General features: G+C 40.9%; 1 protein-coding gene across 1 annotated transcript; it reads right to left on the reverse strand.

Annotated features, from left to right (window-relative positions):
• LOC18782904 (transcription factor MYB32) lies at positions 11,671-13,861 on the reverse strand. The gene is made up of 3 exons (XM_020559326.1): positions 13,726-13,861; positions 13,388-13,517; positions 11,671-12,382 (listed from the first exon to the last, which is right to left on the reverse strand). Exons 1-3 carry the CDS (start codon positions 13,859-13,861, stop codon positions 11,671-11,673), a joined length of 978 nt encoding a protein of 325 aa, XP_020414915.1.

The following is a 14,251-nucleotide window of genomic DNA, read 5'->3' on the forward strand; positions in this document are numbered from 1 at the left end:
ATGTACTACATGTAAAAAAAGAATAAAATATTTTATTTAAAAAAAATATATTTAAAAAAATGACTTTGTTCTCTCTTCTCCCTCTCCCGCTTCCTCTCTGTACCCACCTTTGGCCGCCCAAACAACCACCCAACTACGACACACACCCACCCTACCCACAAACCCACACCAACAGAAAAAATATTCTTTTGTTTCCAAAGTCCAAATTTAGCCCAACACATTTCTTAATTGAGGAACTAGGGAAGAGTACATCTACATATTGCACAATTAGAACACAACCAACTATGAACAGCAAAGCCAACATAAGAAAATAAAGCAGCATGAAGTTTAGGATCAAGTGGGTTTGTGGGTTTGTGGGTAGGTGTGGGTGTGTGTCGTGGGTGGTGGTTGTTTGGGCGGCGAGGGGTCGGTTACAGAGAGAGAAAGAGGGAGAGAGAAAAATATCTTATTTGTTAAATTTTTTTTAAATAATTTTTTTTTTTTTACACATGGCATTTACTTGGCATACATTTCAATAAACTAGTGGGACCCATTGGTGCCATGTCAATAGTTTTAACAGAGGTAATGGTAGGGGCAAAGTGAAACACCAAACCTTGATCACTCTGGGTCATTTTAACTTTCAGTGGGTAAAGTGAGATTTGACAATAGTTTTAGAGGGCACTACAGTAAATAAGCCTTTAATTTTTAATTTTTAATTTTTAATTAATATTTTATAAAAATAGGGTAAAGTGACACAAATATGTGTGAAAAATAGGATAAAGCGAGACAAAATGAATTTCAAGAGGGAAAAGTGAGACTCAACTACACTATCAAGGGATATATCAAAAAATAAGCCATAAGCAAATTGGAAACTGCTTCATTCATCACATATACAGAGAAAGGAATTCTATTGCAGATGCACTTGCTAACCCCCCCCAAAATCTAAAAATTATTACCGTTGGTGGTACATGCACAAAAGTGAAAAGTTCATGTGGAATTTGTGTATTTTTTTTATCCTTCATTTCATTTGTCCCAACCTCCAACATATCAGACGGTTGCGAAGACTAACTCTTTTGATTATTATTTTGTCAAAGTTAGGAAGGGGATATCATACACACATTGCCAAGGTGCCGAGAGAGTTCGAATCTAAGACCATTAGTCTACAAGTCAAAACCCTTTTTTACTGAACTAGACCCTATTGATGTTAACTCTTTGGATTATCGCTATAACAGTTTTGATTTCTTTCTAAATAAGAATAATTAGTATGTACTAAAATATTCAACTCATTATGATGTTTGAAGAGACGGTAACCATAAACAACGTAGCTCATCAGTTAACTCAATTTGCTATGGGAGGACTATAATCTCTTCTTCTGTTTTTCTATTTTTCTATGAGATTATCATTAGGGAAAAATTCAGGATTTCAAAATAGAATGGCCTAGATTTACCCTACAGGTGACCTGTTAGATTTTGAGTTGGGTTAAACCTTAAAAACCTATATACTAACTATAAATCCCCAAAAAAAAGAAGAAAAAACCTCACCTTGGCTAAAGCCTAGGTTAGACACCTTAATGGTTTGTCCCTAATTATCATCTTCCAATAATTTGAACACCAAATCTTAGGATGAAAAGGACAATGCTTCCCACACTTTCCCTAAAGGAGACATTCTTCATTCTTAGAAATCATAGACACATATGTAAAATAATTCATTTAAAAAATAAAAATAAAATTGTATGCACACATGTTAAATTGTGATAGAAGAAAAATAGAAGTTCTTACTTACAAGGGAATGAGAGTAAATATATTTTGGATGCAAAACCCCACTTCTTGTGTTTGTACATATATGGACTCATAGAGTGATGTCAGTTGCAAACATGAGATTTGCCGGCTAGACATGTGAATGTGAAGTAAGATCAAGGGAGGAAATTTTACAGGGTGGGCTAATATTTTTTTGGGCTAACGACATTTCAGACCTTAGGGGTGTGGGGTCATTTTCAACATGGATCACAAGATTTCACTTTCATCAATTTACACCCCCAACATTATTAAAAATAACCAATTTACACCCCAACATTATTAAAAATAACCAATTTACACCCTCCGTTAAGTTGACTGTTTGATGAGATGTTAACTAATGTCGTGGATATCTCCTTTTCCAATTCTCTATGTATACCTCCTCTTCTTAGTCTCCATGTAAGAATGCATTTTTAACATTGAATTGATGTAGTAGCAAATATTGATTTTCATTTAGAGATAATAGGACTATGCTGCTGTTGATCTTAGTTACTAGGGCAAAGGTCTCTTGTTAGTCCTCCCATACTTCTTTGTATACCTCTTCACCACCAATTTGGCTTTATATATTTTAATGGATACATCCGCTTTCAGTTTCATAGTATAGATCCACCTGCTTCCTACCATCTTCTTTCTAAGAGGTAGAAGCACGAGCTCCGATGTGCATTCTTCTGGAGAGCTCGCATTTCCTCATTCATGGCTTCTTTCCACTTTGAGTCTTCTAGTTGCTCAGTCACACTACATGGGACATAGGTATCGACCAATTGCTTCACCAAATATACATGTGACGTTAATAATCTATTTAAAGATATATAATTATTTATGCGATGTTTTCCTTTGGCTTTAGAATTTGCTTCATGTTGTAGTTGAGGTATTTTGTGATTCTTCCTCTTTGGAAGTTGGTATATAGAGATATCTGCATCCCTTATGTGTTCTGAAATCAAATCATCATGATGTATTGCATTAGTATTATCAGTTTCAGGGGAAGATATTACCTAAATGACATCCTCAACAAATTATTGGTGTGGTACTATAGCTAATGGTGAGTTCCTCCTCCTAATTTTGGCAGAACGGAGGCGACTAGCCGTTTTTATGCCGAGACTCCTGTTTGTGCAAATAATCTCACGGGAGAATATTCGCTTCTAGATCCTTCAACCTTCGATCTTCCTTCTCTCTCTTCCTCTATTCCTGTAAAAAAAGACTGGAGTAAATAGACCACACCCGGGGGGTGTTGGCCAAAGGCCCTCCGATGCCTAAGTTAGTTCGAGTGTTTGTAAGAAAACAATAGCTAAGCAAAGGGTAGGAGTTTTATGTAGGGTGTAAACCGGGTGGCCGGAGCTGTGTGTGGTGGCTGGAGCCGTGTGGAGAAAATATGGAGATTGGAGAGGGAGAGAGGGTTTCGGGTATTTTTCTCGGGTATAAGGAGTAGGTTTTCTGAAGTACCTTGAATGATGAATGAGATCGTCTATTTATAGGAGCCTCGAGGCTAGGGTTTCGTAGGGATCGAGTTGGCTTTGATAATATCCGAATTAAATATATTATCTCTTAAGAAGATAATATCTGAATTAAATGATATTATCTTCTCTTTATTAGGATAATATCTTAATTAATAATATTATCTCTTTACATAAAGATAAGATCATATTAATTAAGATATTTATCCCAATTAATTAATTAGCCAGATAAACTGGTTTAATTAATTAATTTAAGAGATAATCTTCTTTTCCACGTGACGTGCCCTGATTGGAGACGAAAATATATGCTCCCACAAATGCCCCCAGCTTCTGCATGGCGCTTGTGTGGCATGTAGGAGATGAAATTATTTTTTTCGGGCTCTCCAACTGTATCTGGGCTTTATTATGTAAGTTGGACTCCTTCGCAGATCGGATTCCCAATTGGTGTAGGCTTCTGACTGTTGTTGGAGTTGGATTCCCAGTAGGAATGAGTTTGTGATTCCTTCTTGACCCGGGTTGTCCAACCTGTATAAATACACGGCTTCTCCTCACTCTTTCTCACATCGCAAACTTAACTTCTCTACTTTCTAGCTTGAGAAAGATCTTGGAGAATTTTGTACTGCTTGTGAAGAGAGGAGTTGCCGTGCATCCCAAAGTAAGTCGAGCATGTAAATTTTTTCTTCATCTTCCCTTTTTCGCGGTGAGGACCAGCTGGGTAGGACTAGGCTGGTTGTCCTCATGACTGGCCGTCAAAGACGATTGGAGCAGCGGTGGCCGCTAGTGGCTTCCGAGCGACAATCAGGAGGAAGTTAGTGGACTGCCCCTTGCTGAGAATGTCGAGAGATGGAAGCAGGATGGTCCGAACCCTGATGATTTGCCTGCTGCACAAAAGGAGTGCTCTGCTGAATCCCCCACAAAGAGGAAGGCTAATGTTAAGTCTTCGAGAACTCAAGCTACTTCTTTATGGGCGAGGAATATGTCTCCATTGAGTAAGAAACCAAAGCTTCCTTCTGCTGAGAAGACCCAAGTATGAGCTATTCCCGCGTCATCTGTCAAGGTCAAACATCTTGTTGGTGTAGATAGTAAGAAGATTGGTAGTATGCGCAACATTAGGGATGTTCCCCTTAAGCCTCTTGCTGATGAGTTTGGAGATCATGATCTGCTCCGCGAAATAGTTCGTGTGCGATCTAGCTCACCAGTTGAGAAGCAAAGAGGTGCATATGCTCATCTCCAAAGTTCAGGTTGTCTACATCAGTCGAAGAGTGGAAGTCGATCTGGGTGGTCTGCTCATTTATCCAACCATCATGTTTCAGCTGTTGAGTCACGAGAAGTCAAGCGTGGAGTGGATTCGTCGTCATTAATTCCTTTGGAGGTGAGGATGGCGGCGGCCAAGAAGGCGAGAGAGTTATCTGCCCGGGCGAAAGGTTCTTCTGCAACATCAGCGGCTGATCCAAAGGTGGACAAGCCTAGCCCTACAGGAGATGCGGGCGTGTCTAATCTGCTCAAGACGCACTTTCTATCAAGTCCATCCGCTTGCGCTGAGCTGGTTGATCAAGTCCGTCAGGCTGGTGATCTCGGTACTTTTTCAAGTCTTTGGAAAAACAAAGAGAAGCAACATTTCATCTACTTCAAAAAGGAGTGGTTTTTGCTGCGGAGACCATCCGGAACTCGTCGTCTGCTGTTGCCCCCTCTTCTGCTCAGCTTAGTGAGTTGGAGAAGAAGAATGCTGAGCTGGCTAGCAAGCTTTCTGCCGAGCAGACTCGTTATGAGAAAAAGACGTCTGATTTGCGGGAGATGATATCTGAGCTGAAGAGTTCCCTTACTGAGAAAGATTCCGAGCTTAGCTCTTCTGCTGTTGACTTGGCAAGTCGAAAAGATGCTTATTTCGGCCTTAAGCGCAAGAATGCCGACATCTCTCATAGTTATGACAAGCTTTTGGCTAGATTTCACGCCTATCATAAGTCTGCTGAAGAATCCAAGTCCGAAGCTGTCATGGATGCGTACAAGTTGGGCTACTTGGACTACACAATTAGATATGATCCCTTCTATGCCATTGGAGATGAAGACATTGAGATGCTCTATCCTGACTTGCCCCCTGAGCAAGGTGAGGAGGCTAATGCTGCGAACACCGAAGGAGCTGAAGAGCAGGTGGCTGAAGAGGCAGTAGCTGAAGAAGATGGAGCAGAGGGTGATGCAACTGATGAGGCGGTGGCAGACGTCATAGATCATGCATGTGGAGCTGCTGAGAGCGTGGCTGATCAGGTGGACGCTGAAGAGGCTGCAGATCAGGGGTCTCCTGCTGGCGTTTCGGAGTAGACGAAGACTTCTTTATTTCTTTTCAGCTTTTGTAGTCTGCTTTTTGTTTAGAATAATTGGTCTTGTTTTGACATCTTCTTTTTGTTTGAACTTGGCCGGTTGGTCGCTTTGCTATGAAAATTTCAGTCTTTATTTTTTCAACTTCAATTTGCACATTGTCTTGTGAACTGTTTGAGTAACCGGTTAGTGTCCTGCTGTGTATTTTCCTTGGGATTTCGGCAAAAGCCAGGGTCCCCCTTGAGGGACTCCGGGCGTATTCTGCATTTTTCCAGAAAACGCTTTAAGACTCTTCTGGTCGTTGCCCTGCGTCTCCCTTAGGACGCTGCTTATGGACAACTGTCTGACTATCCTGCCCTCTTTAGGAAACGGATAGGAACCTGGATATCTCTCTTAGGAAATTCCTGGCGCACCCTGCAACCCCCTTAGGATGCTGCTTTGTGGGCTGTGTCTCCCGAATGACGCTTTTGGTCGTCGCCCTACGTCTCCCTTAGGACGCTTTTTATGGACAACTTATTTGACTATCCTGCCTCTCTTAGGAAACAGATAGGAACCTGGATATTTTCCGCAGGAAGCATGGTTACCCCCTTTTAAGAAACTCCTGGCGCACCCTGCGTCTCCCTTAGGACGCTGTTTTGTAGGCTGCGTCTCCCGAATGACGCTTTTGGTCGTCGCCCTGCGTCTCCCTTAGGACGCTTTTTATGGCAACTGTTTGGCTATCTTGCCCCCTTAGAAAAAGGATAGGAACCTGGATACCTCCCTTAGAAAATTCCTGGCGCACCCTGCGTATCCCTTAGGACGCTTATTTGTGGGCTGCGTCTCCCGAAGGACGCTTTTGGTCGTCGCCCTGCGTATCCCTTAGGACGCTTTTTATTGGCAACTATTTGGCTATCATGCCTCCCTTAGGAAACGGATAGGAACATGGATACCTCCCTTAGGAAATTCCTGGCGCACCCTGCGTCTCCCTTAGGACGCTTATTTGCGAGCTGCGTCTCCCGAAGGACGCTTCTAGTTGTCGCCCTGCGTCTCCCGAAGGACGCTACTTATGGGCAACTGTTTTTTGTTGTGGCACATTCTGGAATTTGCAGTAGTTGCTTCTCTTTTTCAGAAATGCGCAGTACTCAGTCGTCTGCTGGGGACTGAGCAGGCAGGAGGAAGCGTCATGGATAGTATCTTTGGAGGTGGTAGGCGTTCTATTGTCGCGGAATCTCCTTCCGTTCCATGGTGTCAAGCGTATAGCTTCCTCTGCCCCCGGACCTGCTGATTATGTAAGGGCCTTCCCAATTGGGTTTCATCTTTTTAGATACTTGTCTTTGTGCAGTGATGAAGGCCTTTCTTAGGACAAGGTCGCCTGGTTGAAATTGTCTGATCTTGGCTCTTTTGTCGTAGTAAGACTTCAACCGCTGTTGATAGGAGGCGACTCGGATAATGGCCTTCTCACGCTCACCTTCAAGTAAGTTAGGGTTGAGTCTCATCTGCTCGGAGTTCTGCTTAACACTGCCCACTTCGATGCCTATAGAGGGGACAGTGATGTGAGGAGGAATGATCGCTTCAGTTCCATAGGCGAGGGAAAACGGGGTTTCGCCAGTTGATCTTCGCATGGTAGTGCGATAAGCTCATAGTACGCCAGGGAGCTCATCTACCTATTTTTCTTCGGCGCCTTCTAATCTCTTCTTTAGACAGTCCAATATTATTTTATTGGATGCCTCGGCCTGGCTGTTGCCTTAAGGATATCTTGGGGTAGATAGATGCTGCTTGATGCCATACTTTTTGAAGAAGGCAGTGATCTGCTTGCCGATGAATTGCGAGCCATTGTCGGTAACTAGTGATTGTGGGCAGCCAAACCGACAGATAATGTTTCTCCAGATAAATCATTCCACATCATCTTCTTTAGTAGAGGATAGAGCTTCGGCCTCGATCCATTTAGTAAAGTAATCAGTGGCGACGATCATCATTTCTTTCTTGGCATGTGCCGTTGGCATGGGGCCTACTAAGTCGATGGCCCATTGCATGAAAGGCCACGGACTGTTCTGCGGATGGTAGATTTCGACAGGCAGATTAGGAACTAGTTTATACCGTTGGCAGCGATCACATCTTTTGACATATTCAGTGGAGTCAAGGCGCATAGTAGGCCAGAAATAGGCTACGTTTAGAGCCTTCTGGGCGAGTGACCTGCCCCTAGAGTGGTTGCCACACTAGCCATCATGAATTTTGCAGAGGACCTCAAGTGTTTGAGGGTACTTTATGCAAGTGAGATGAGGGCCGGAGTATGATCTGCGAATGAGCTTGTCGCCCTGCATGTAATATCTCGCGGATTTCTGTTGGACCTTCCTAGCTTCGGACTTATCCGTTGGCAGATTTAATTCACTAAGTAGTCGATTATGGGGTCTTGCCAGTTGAGGTCTTCATCGATCTGCATTGAGTCGATTGGCTCTATTTCTTTGATGCTTGGTCGGTCAAGGTGTTCGACTGGGATGGAGCGTCTGAACTGGCTGTCCAGCGCTGATCCTAGGCTCACGCATCTGCATGAGTGTTCTCTGCCCGTGGGACTTGTTGGATGGTGAAAGTAGGAAATTCTTTCAAAAGTCCTTGGACTTTCGAGGTACTGGATCATTCTTGGATGCTTTGCCATGTACTCGCCTGAGGCTTGATTCGTGATCAGTTGGGAGTCTGAGTAGATGGCTAATCTCTTGATAGTCAGTTCTTTTGCTAGGCGCAGTCCTGCGAGCAATGCCTCATATTCTGCCTCGTTGTTTGAAGCAGAAAATCCTAGTGTGATGGTTTGTTCTAACAGGGTTCCGTCTGGGGTGATTATGACAACGCCTGCCCCTGCTCATTTGTGATTTGATGCTCCGTCTACATGCAATTGCCACATGTTGTTAGGTAGGTTTCTCGGTGGGGGAAGTGTCGTCTGCTTTTTCCTTGCTTTTTGTGACCATCTTCTCTTCTTCGGCTGTCAGAGTAAACTCTACAACAAAATATGCTAAAGCTTGGGCTTTTATAGCAGTCTTCGGCCGGTAGAAGAGGTCGTATTGACTGAGTTCGATAGCCCATTTCATGAGTCGCTAAGAAGCGTCGAGGCTGTGGAGGATCGATCTCAAAGGAAATTCTGTTTAAATAATGATATTATCTCTTTAAATAAAGATAATATCATATTAATTAAGATTTTTATCCCAATTAATTAATTAGCCAGATAAACTGATTTAATTAATTAATTTAAGAGATAATCTTCTTTTCCACGTGGCATGCCCTGATTGGAGACGAAAATATATGCTCCCACAACTTCGATTGTGTAGAAACATGTAAGGGCAACCAGTCACCTCCCCAACCGATGTGTCATTTTTATGGTGAGACTCTGGGTGTACATAAAAAAGTGGGGGCGACCAGTTGTTTTGTGGAGGCGATCGGTGGGTTTGATGTCGAGACTCTTCATAGGTGTAAAATTCCATAATTCCATAAGGGATCGGTCAGCTAAGGGAAGTGACCAGTTGTTTCGTTCTAGATTCTCCTCATGTGTGTCTAAAAAATACATTTCAGGTTCTTAGAACACTATATCCATGAAGGTATATACCTTTTGACTTGGGGATGATAACATCAGTAGCTTTTCAGATGGGGGCATAGCCAATGAAAGTATTTTTCTGCTCAAGGATCCAATTTGCTTCGTTTGTGATCATGTAGGTGCACAAAAACAACACAGCCGAAAACCCATGGTTTAAAGGTTGGGGTAAGAGGTATTTGATGATGGTGTTGAAAGGTTTGGAGAGGATTTTAAAAATTTAGGATACTTAAGAGAATCTGATTAATAAGGTAATCTGCAAAGAGGATGACCTCTCCCCAAAATGACTGAGGCAAGTTGGCATCAAAGAGAGAAACACAAACCACTTCAAGGACATGTATATTTTTGCGCTTCTCTAACCCATTTTGTTGGGGAGTATATGGGTATGAGCGTTGATGTATGATGACAAGATCTTGAAGAAACTTGTGTAGATCATGATTGAGAAATTCTCAGCCATTATCACAACGTAGAGTCTGAATATATTTGCAAGAAATTGGGTTTCCACCATTTTGTGGAACTATTGAAACTTGAGACCTACTTCCTCTTTGGTTTTGAGAAGGGAAATTCAGGTCATCTGAGTGCAATCATCTATGAACCTTACAAACCATCGAGCCCCAACCGGAGTGGCAATTTTAATAGGCCCCCAAACATCTGAGTGAATAAGGGAAAAATGAACCTAACTTTTATTTAAATTGAAACATCAATCTTGGCCAGTTCACAAATGTCACACTTAAAAACTGAAACATCAATCTTTGAGAATAATGATGGAAATAACTTCTGTAAATAACCAAACGAAGCATGTCTGAGGCGCTTATGCCAAAACCATACTTAATCTGTCTGTTTCTCAACACTGTCTCAACCCATCTTGAAAGTTTGACCAACTTTTCTTTCATTGTCTGACGCCAAGTCCAAGTAATAGAGTTTGCCCTTCCTAGTACCATAACCAATTGTCTTGCTGCTGAGGATATCCTGGAAAACGCAATGAGTTGGCCAAAAGGTTACAGTACAGTCCAAAGTCGTAGTAGTGTGAGCAATCTATAATAGATTATGGTTCAAGAACAGAACAATCAACATAGAATCCAAATTGAGTGCCTTAAAGAGAGATAGAGAACCTTTCTGGAGGGTTGGGATTTCATTAGCATTAGACACCACTGACTGAGGAGATGGTATATGAGAGATAATTTATCTAGAATCGAATGTTATATGGTCAGTCGCTCCTGAGCCAATGACTCATGTATGTTTTGTAGATGAAGTATTTAAAACATACCTTTGGTACATGTTGTGGCTATAGAGGCAGTTGCTGAAGCCAGTGTAGCCAAAACAAGACTTAAAAGATATGTTTCTGAAGATGTGTGGAGTAATTTGCTCATATTCTTTCGAGGAGCTTTAGAATGGTCCCACCAATCACCGTACCTAATCAACTAGTAACAGCGAGCACATGTACGTTTGTATCCTTTACAGTGGGTGCGCTTCTTCTTTGGACGAGATCCCAAGGCCTTATTATGAGAAGATCCACCTGTAGAAGTGTGCGACCACTTTTGACATTGCACCACCATGGCAGATGTTTCTTGAGCACCATTCATAGACATTCTTTGTTGAGCATTTCTATGAACATAAGCAAAAAGTGTTATCAAGGTCCAGTTTCAGATCTTTATGCTGTATTTCCCCTCAAACTTGATCAAACTCAAGGTCAATGCCTACAAGGAAATGGTGGATGGGGAGACGATCAATTTTTATTTGCGTGCAGTAAAGTCGGCGACACAGTGCATGAAGATAGGACTCTGATGGTCAATTTCTTGAAAGATTCCCTACAACTGGCTGTAGTATGTATGAACGGGTGCACCATTTTGCTTGATAGTGAATGCCCATTTGTTCCAATAAAAAATGTAAGATTCATCTATGCCATCATAGTAGGTCTTTTTGACAGCATCCTATATTTCTTTGGCGGTAATTAGCCGGATGAAACGACCCATTAATTCGGGAGTCATGGATTCGATTAGCCATCCCTTGACCCGAAAGTTCTCCGTACACCGTTTGTGGTAGGTTGGAGATGTCTCAACAGGTTTTAGAATGGCACTGATTAGGTATCCCAATTTTTTCACGTGCAACGATCTGCATCTTCCTGACTTGAGACGATATCGCATAGTTGGTCTCATTCCTAATGACTCGGGTAGGGCGACCGCTTTGATGCGATGCTAAGAATAAGAATATAGTTTGAATGTTTGGATGATTGTATTCTTCTGCGTAAGGAGGAATATATGGGTTTACAAGTGTGCTTTACAAAGAAATAGATACATGAATCAAATTGGAGAATATCTCTTAATTGGACAAGAATTGTCTACTATACTGAAAATGAAATAAATCACCAAATGAATTGAGGAAATAAATCTCAGTGATTTGTTAGGTTAACTCACATCAACATATTTAACCATATACTGCTATCACATAAAGATAAGAGAGAAATCAAATTTTATTGCTTGTTACGAAGCTACAACAAAGATCCGTTTTGGGATGCAATTTTTAATAGTACAACATAGATCCGATAGTGGTATTGAGTACCAATTTACAAAACCCAGTTCTACATACTAATTCCCGATATCGGACAATCATTTTTCCCTTGCATGATTATTTCCCAAAGTCCAAAGTCCTCCAAGCATGCTCCATTATTTTTGTGGTGGACTGTCGCGAATGGTTCAGTGATACTAGTGCCATAATTTTCATCAAAACATTGCCCTACTGGTTCATGAAAGAAACAATCCATCAATGATGATCCATTGCTTGATATTGCAGATATTATCGGAGGCTCGAAATCACCAGCAAGATGATTACCAAATGAATTAACATGATCTTGGCCGCCTGCAGCTTTTGAGTAATTTGACATTAACATGCTTTCCCAGGCTCTCAATATGTCGAGGCATTGCGGTGCGTTTTGTCCAAATAATTGATCAGTCGGCCGAAAGTCCTTATTATGACCTAATAATATTGATGAGGCAGCAGAAATATCATTATTGTTATAAGGATGATAAGCTTGTTTGTGTAATTCTGAATCTCTCACAAATCTGGCTTCTGCTTGAAGCCTGGCACTTTCCCACTGAGCTATGTGGTTGAGGTTTGAGCCGGTCTTTGGGTCATCAGTTGAACCATTGGCGAAGCCAAAGATGGTAGTCTTAGGCTTGTGGGTTACAGGGTCATAGCCTTTCAAGGCCAGTCGTTTCTTGAGACGAGAGTGCCAGTAGTTCTTGACCTCATTGTCTGTTCTCTTTGGTAAGTGCGCAGTAATAGCCGACCACCTAGCTCATATACGTGGAACACAATATCAGTATCATAATTAAAGTGAGTTATTTTATAAAATAAAAACAAAATATCCAAAAATATCCTAACAAAAGAGCAGTACATCCCAAACATACATATAATGTGTACACATATGCATATAGAAGTGTTATGTATAATATATAGAGATTGTTTGGTACAGTTCAAATTTCTCATATAACTGGTACTTAATCGATATTATATTCTTGATTATAGATTAGTGTACGATATTAGGTAATGTGAGTTGATACAGTATGTAATAGTTACACCTCGGGTTAAATAGTGGAGCCATAAATTCATAGAAAGCTCCATGACATCAGTTGGGGTCACAAATTTTACTGGGTTGAGGTCCAAAAAGCAACAAATATACATATATATAAGTAAAAATATTTTAAGATAAAAAAATAGGAGAGGGGGCATGGGTGCACCGTGGTCCTTAGGTGGCTCTGCCACTGCTTGGCTTGTGATGACATGTGTTGAACTTTCATCGATAAACTACTAGGTTTGTTTGGGTTTTATAAGCAATTACAACGAGTCTTATTATAGCCATTTTGATCGAATTTTGGGTAAGTGAAAAAAAGAATATAAAATAATGTTATATGGATTTTTATATTAGTTTTTTTCTCTATTTTTAGATTAGATCTAAAGGTGGGTCCATAAATTCCTTAGACTATAGGATCAGGAGAACCGGCTTGACACCATACATACATAAATATAAGCCCAAGACTCGGGAAACCATACTCCACCTCATGACGATACGTGGATCAAAATGGCTATACACTCTCTAGATAGTATATTATGATAAAGTTTGGCAGAAAGAAAAATAAGAGAGAATTCAGAGTACTTGGGATGAGACATGAAATGTCCGTACCTGTTGCCTAAAAGAGTACTATCTAAAATGCATATATGCGTATAAATAAAAATATTGCTTATATTTGGTGAAACCCTTTCTGTACTATTTTTCATGTAATGTACGACGTACGTACCTGTTGCCTAAAAGAGCGTGAAGTTGAATGATGGTTGTGTCTTCCTGCAAACTGAAATTTCCCCTCTTAATATCCGGTCGTAGGTAGTTTCTCCATCTTAGCCTGCAGCTCTTCCCGCATCTTTGAAGACCTATTATTTATTTATTTTTAAAACAGACAGAATAAAAACCTGTCTTTACATTTGTTTACTTCAGACCCCCAAAAAAAAAAAACTTTTATTGTAAACAAAACCTGTCCAAATATGAGCTAACAAATTCTGAAAAATATGTAATGAAATTAGCTGTGAAATTGTACATGATTGGAAAGCTATGAAAGAAGAGTTAGTTATAGAAATTGACCAGCTTTTTGAGGCAAGGATTGCCATTTTCCATGACCATGTTTTTGAACGAAAGCTAAGAGCTTTTGGTCCTCTGCCGGAGTCCATGGACCTTTCTTCATGCCGGACGAAGCAACACAGTGAGTAGACTTTCCCATGTCTCTCTAAAAGAGTAGTTAAGAAGAGAAAGAAAAAAAGGAACTTCAATGAGTACCGTGTTTGATACGTACGTGAAGTATTTGTTTGAGCTTAAATCAGTGAAAGCATTAGTGTGAAGATTGAGAGTGATAAGATAGGCACAGACTACCCAGATTAGACAGAGAGAATGGATCGCTTGACCGAGAATGGGCTCATTCCATCACTATTTATATTGAGAAACTTGATAAATGCCTCCTAAAACTTCGAGCAAATCTCACTTTATCCCTTAAAGTTAAAGTGGTCCACTTAACCCCTTTGACCGTGATTTCGTGTTCTACTTTACCCCCGCCGTTATTTCCATTAATAACTTTATTAGTTTTGATGACATAACAGGGCTATTTTAGCTTTTT

The sequence above is a fragment of the Prunus persica genome, chromosome G3 (assembly GCF_000346465.2).
Source record: "Prunus persica cultivar Lovell chromosome G3, Prunus_persica_NCBIv2, whole genome shotgun sequence".
NCBI lineage: Eukaryota > Viridiplantae > Streptophyta > Magnoliopsida > Rosales > Rosaceae > Prunus > Prunus persica.

Bases quoted from the DNA above. Each gene is read 5' to 3' on its own strand.
- LOC18782904 (XM_020559326.1), bottom strand. From the start codon at position 13,861: ATGGGAAAGTCTACTCACTGTGTTGCTTCGTCCGGCATGAAGAAAGGT. The intron at 13,518-13,725 runs GTCAATTTCTAT...AATAAATAATAG, and splicing joins ATCCTTGCCTCAAAAAGCTG to GTCTTCAAAGATGCGGGAAG. The intron at 12,383-13,387 runs GTACGTACGTCG...TATATGAGCTAG, and splicing joins CACGCTCTTTTAGGCAACAG to GTGGTCGGCTATTACTGCGC.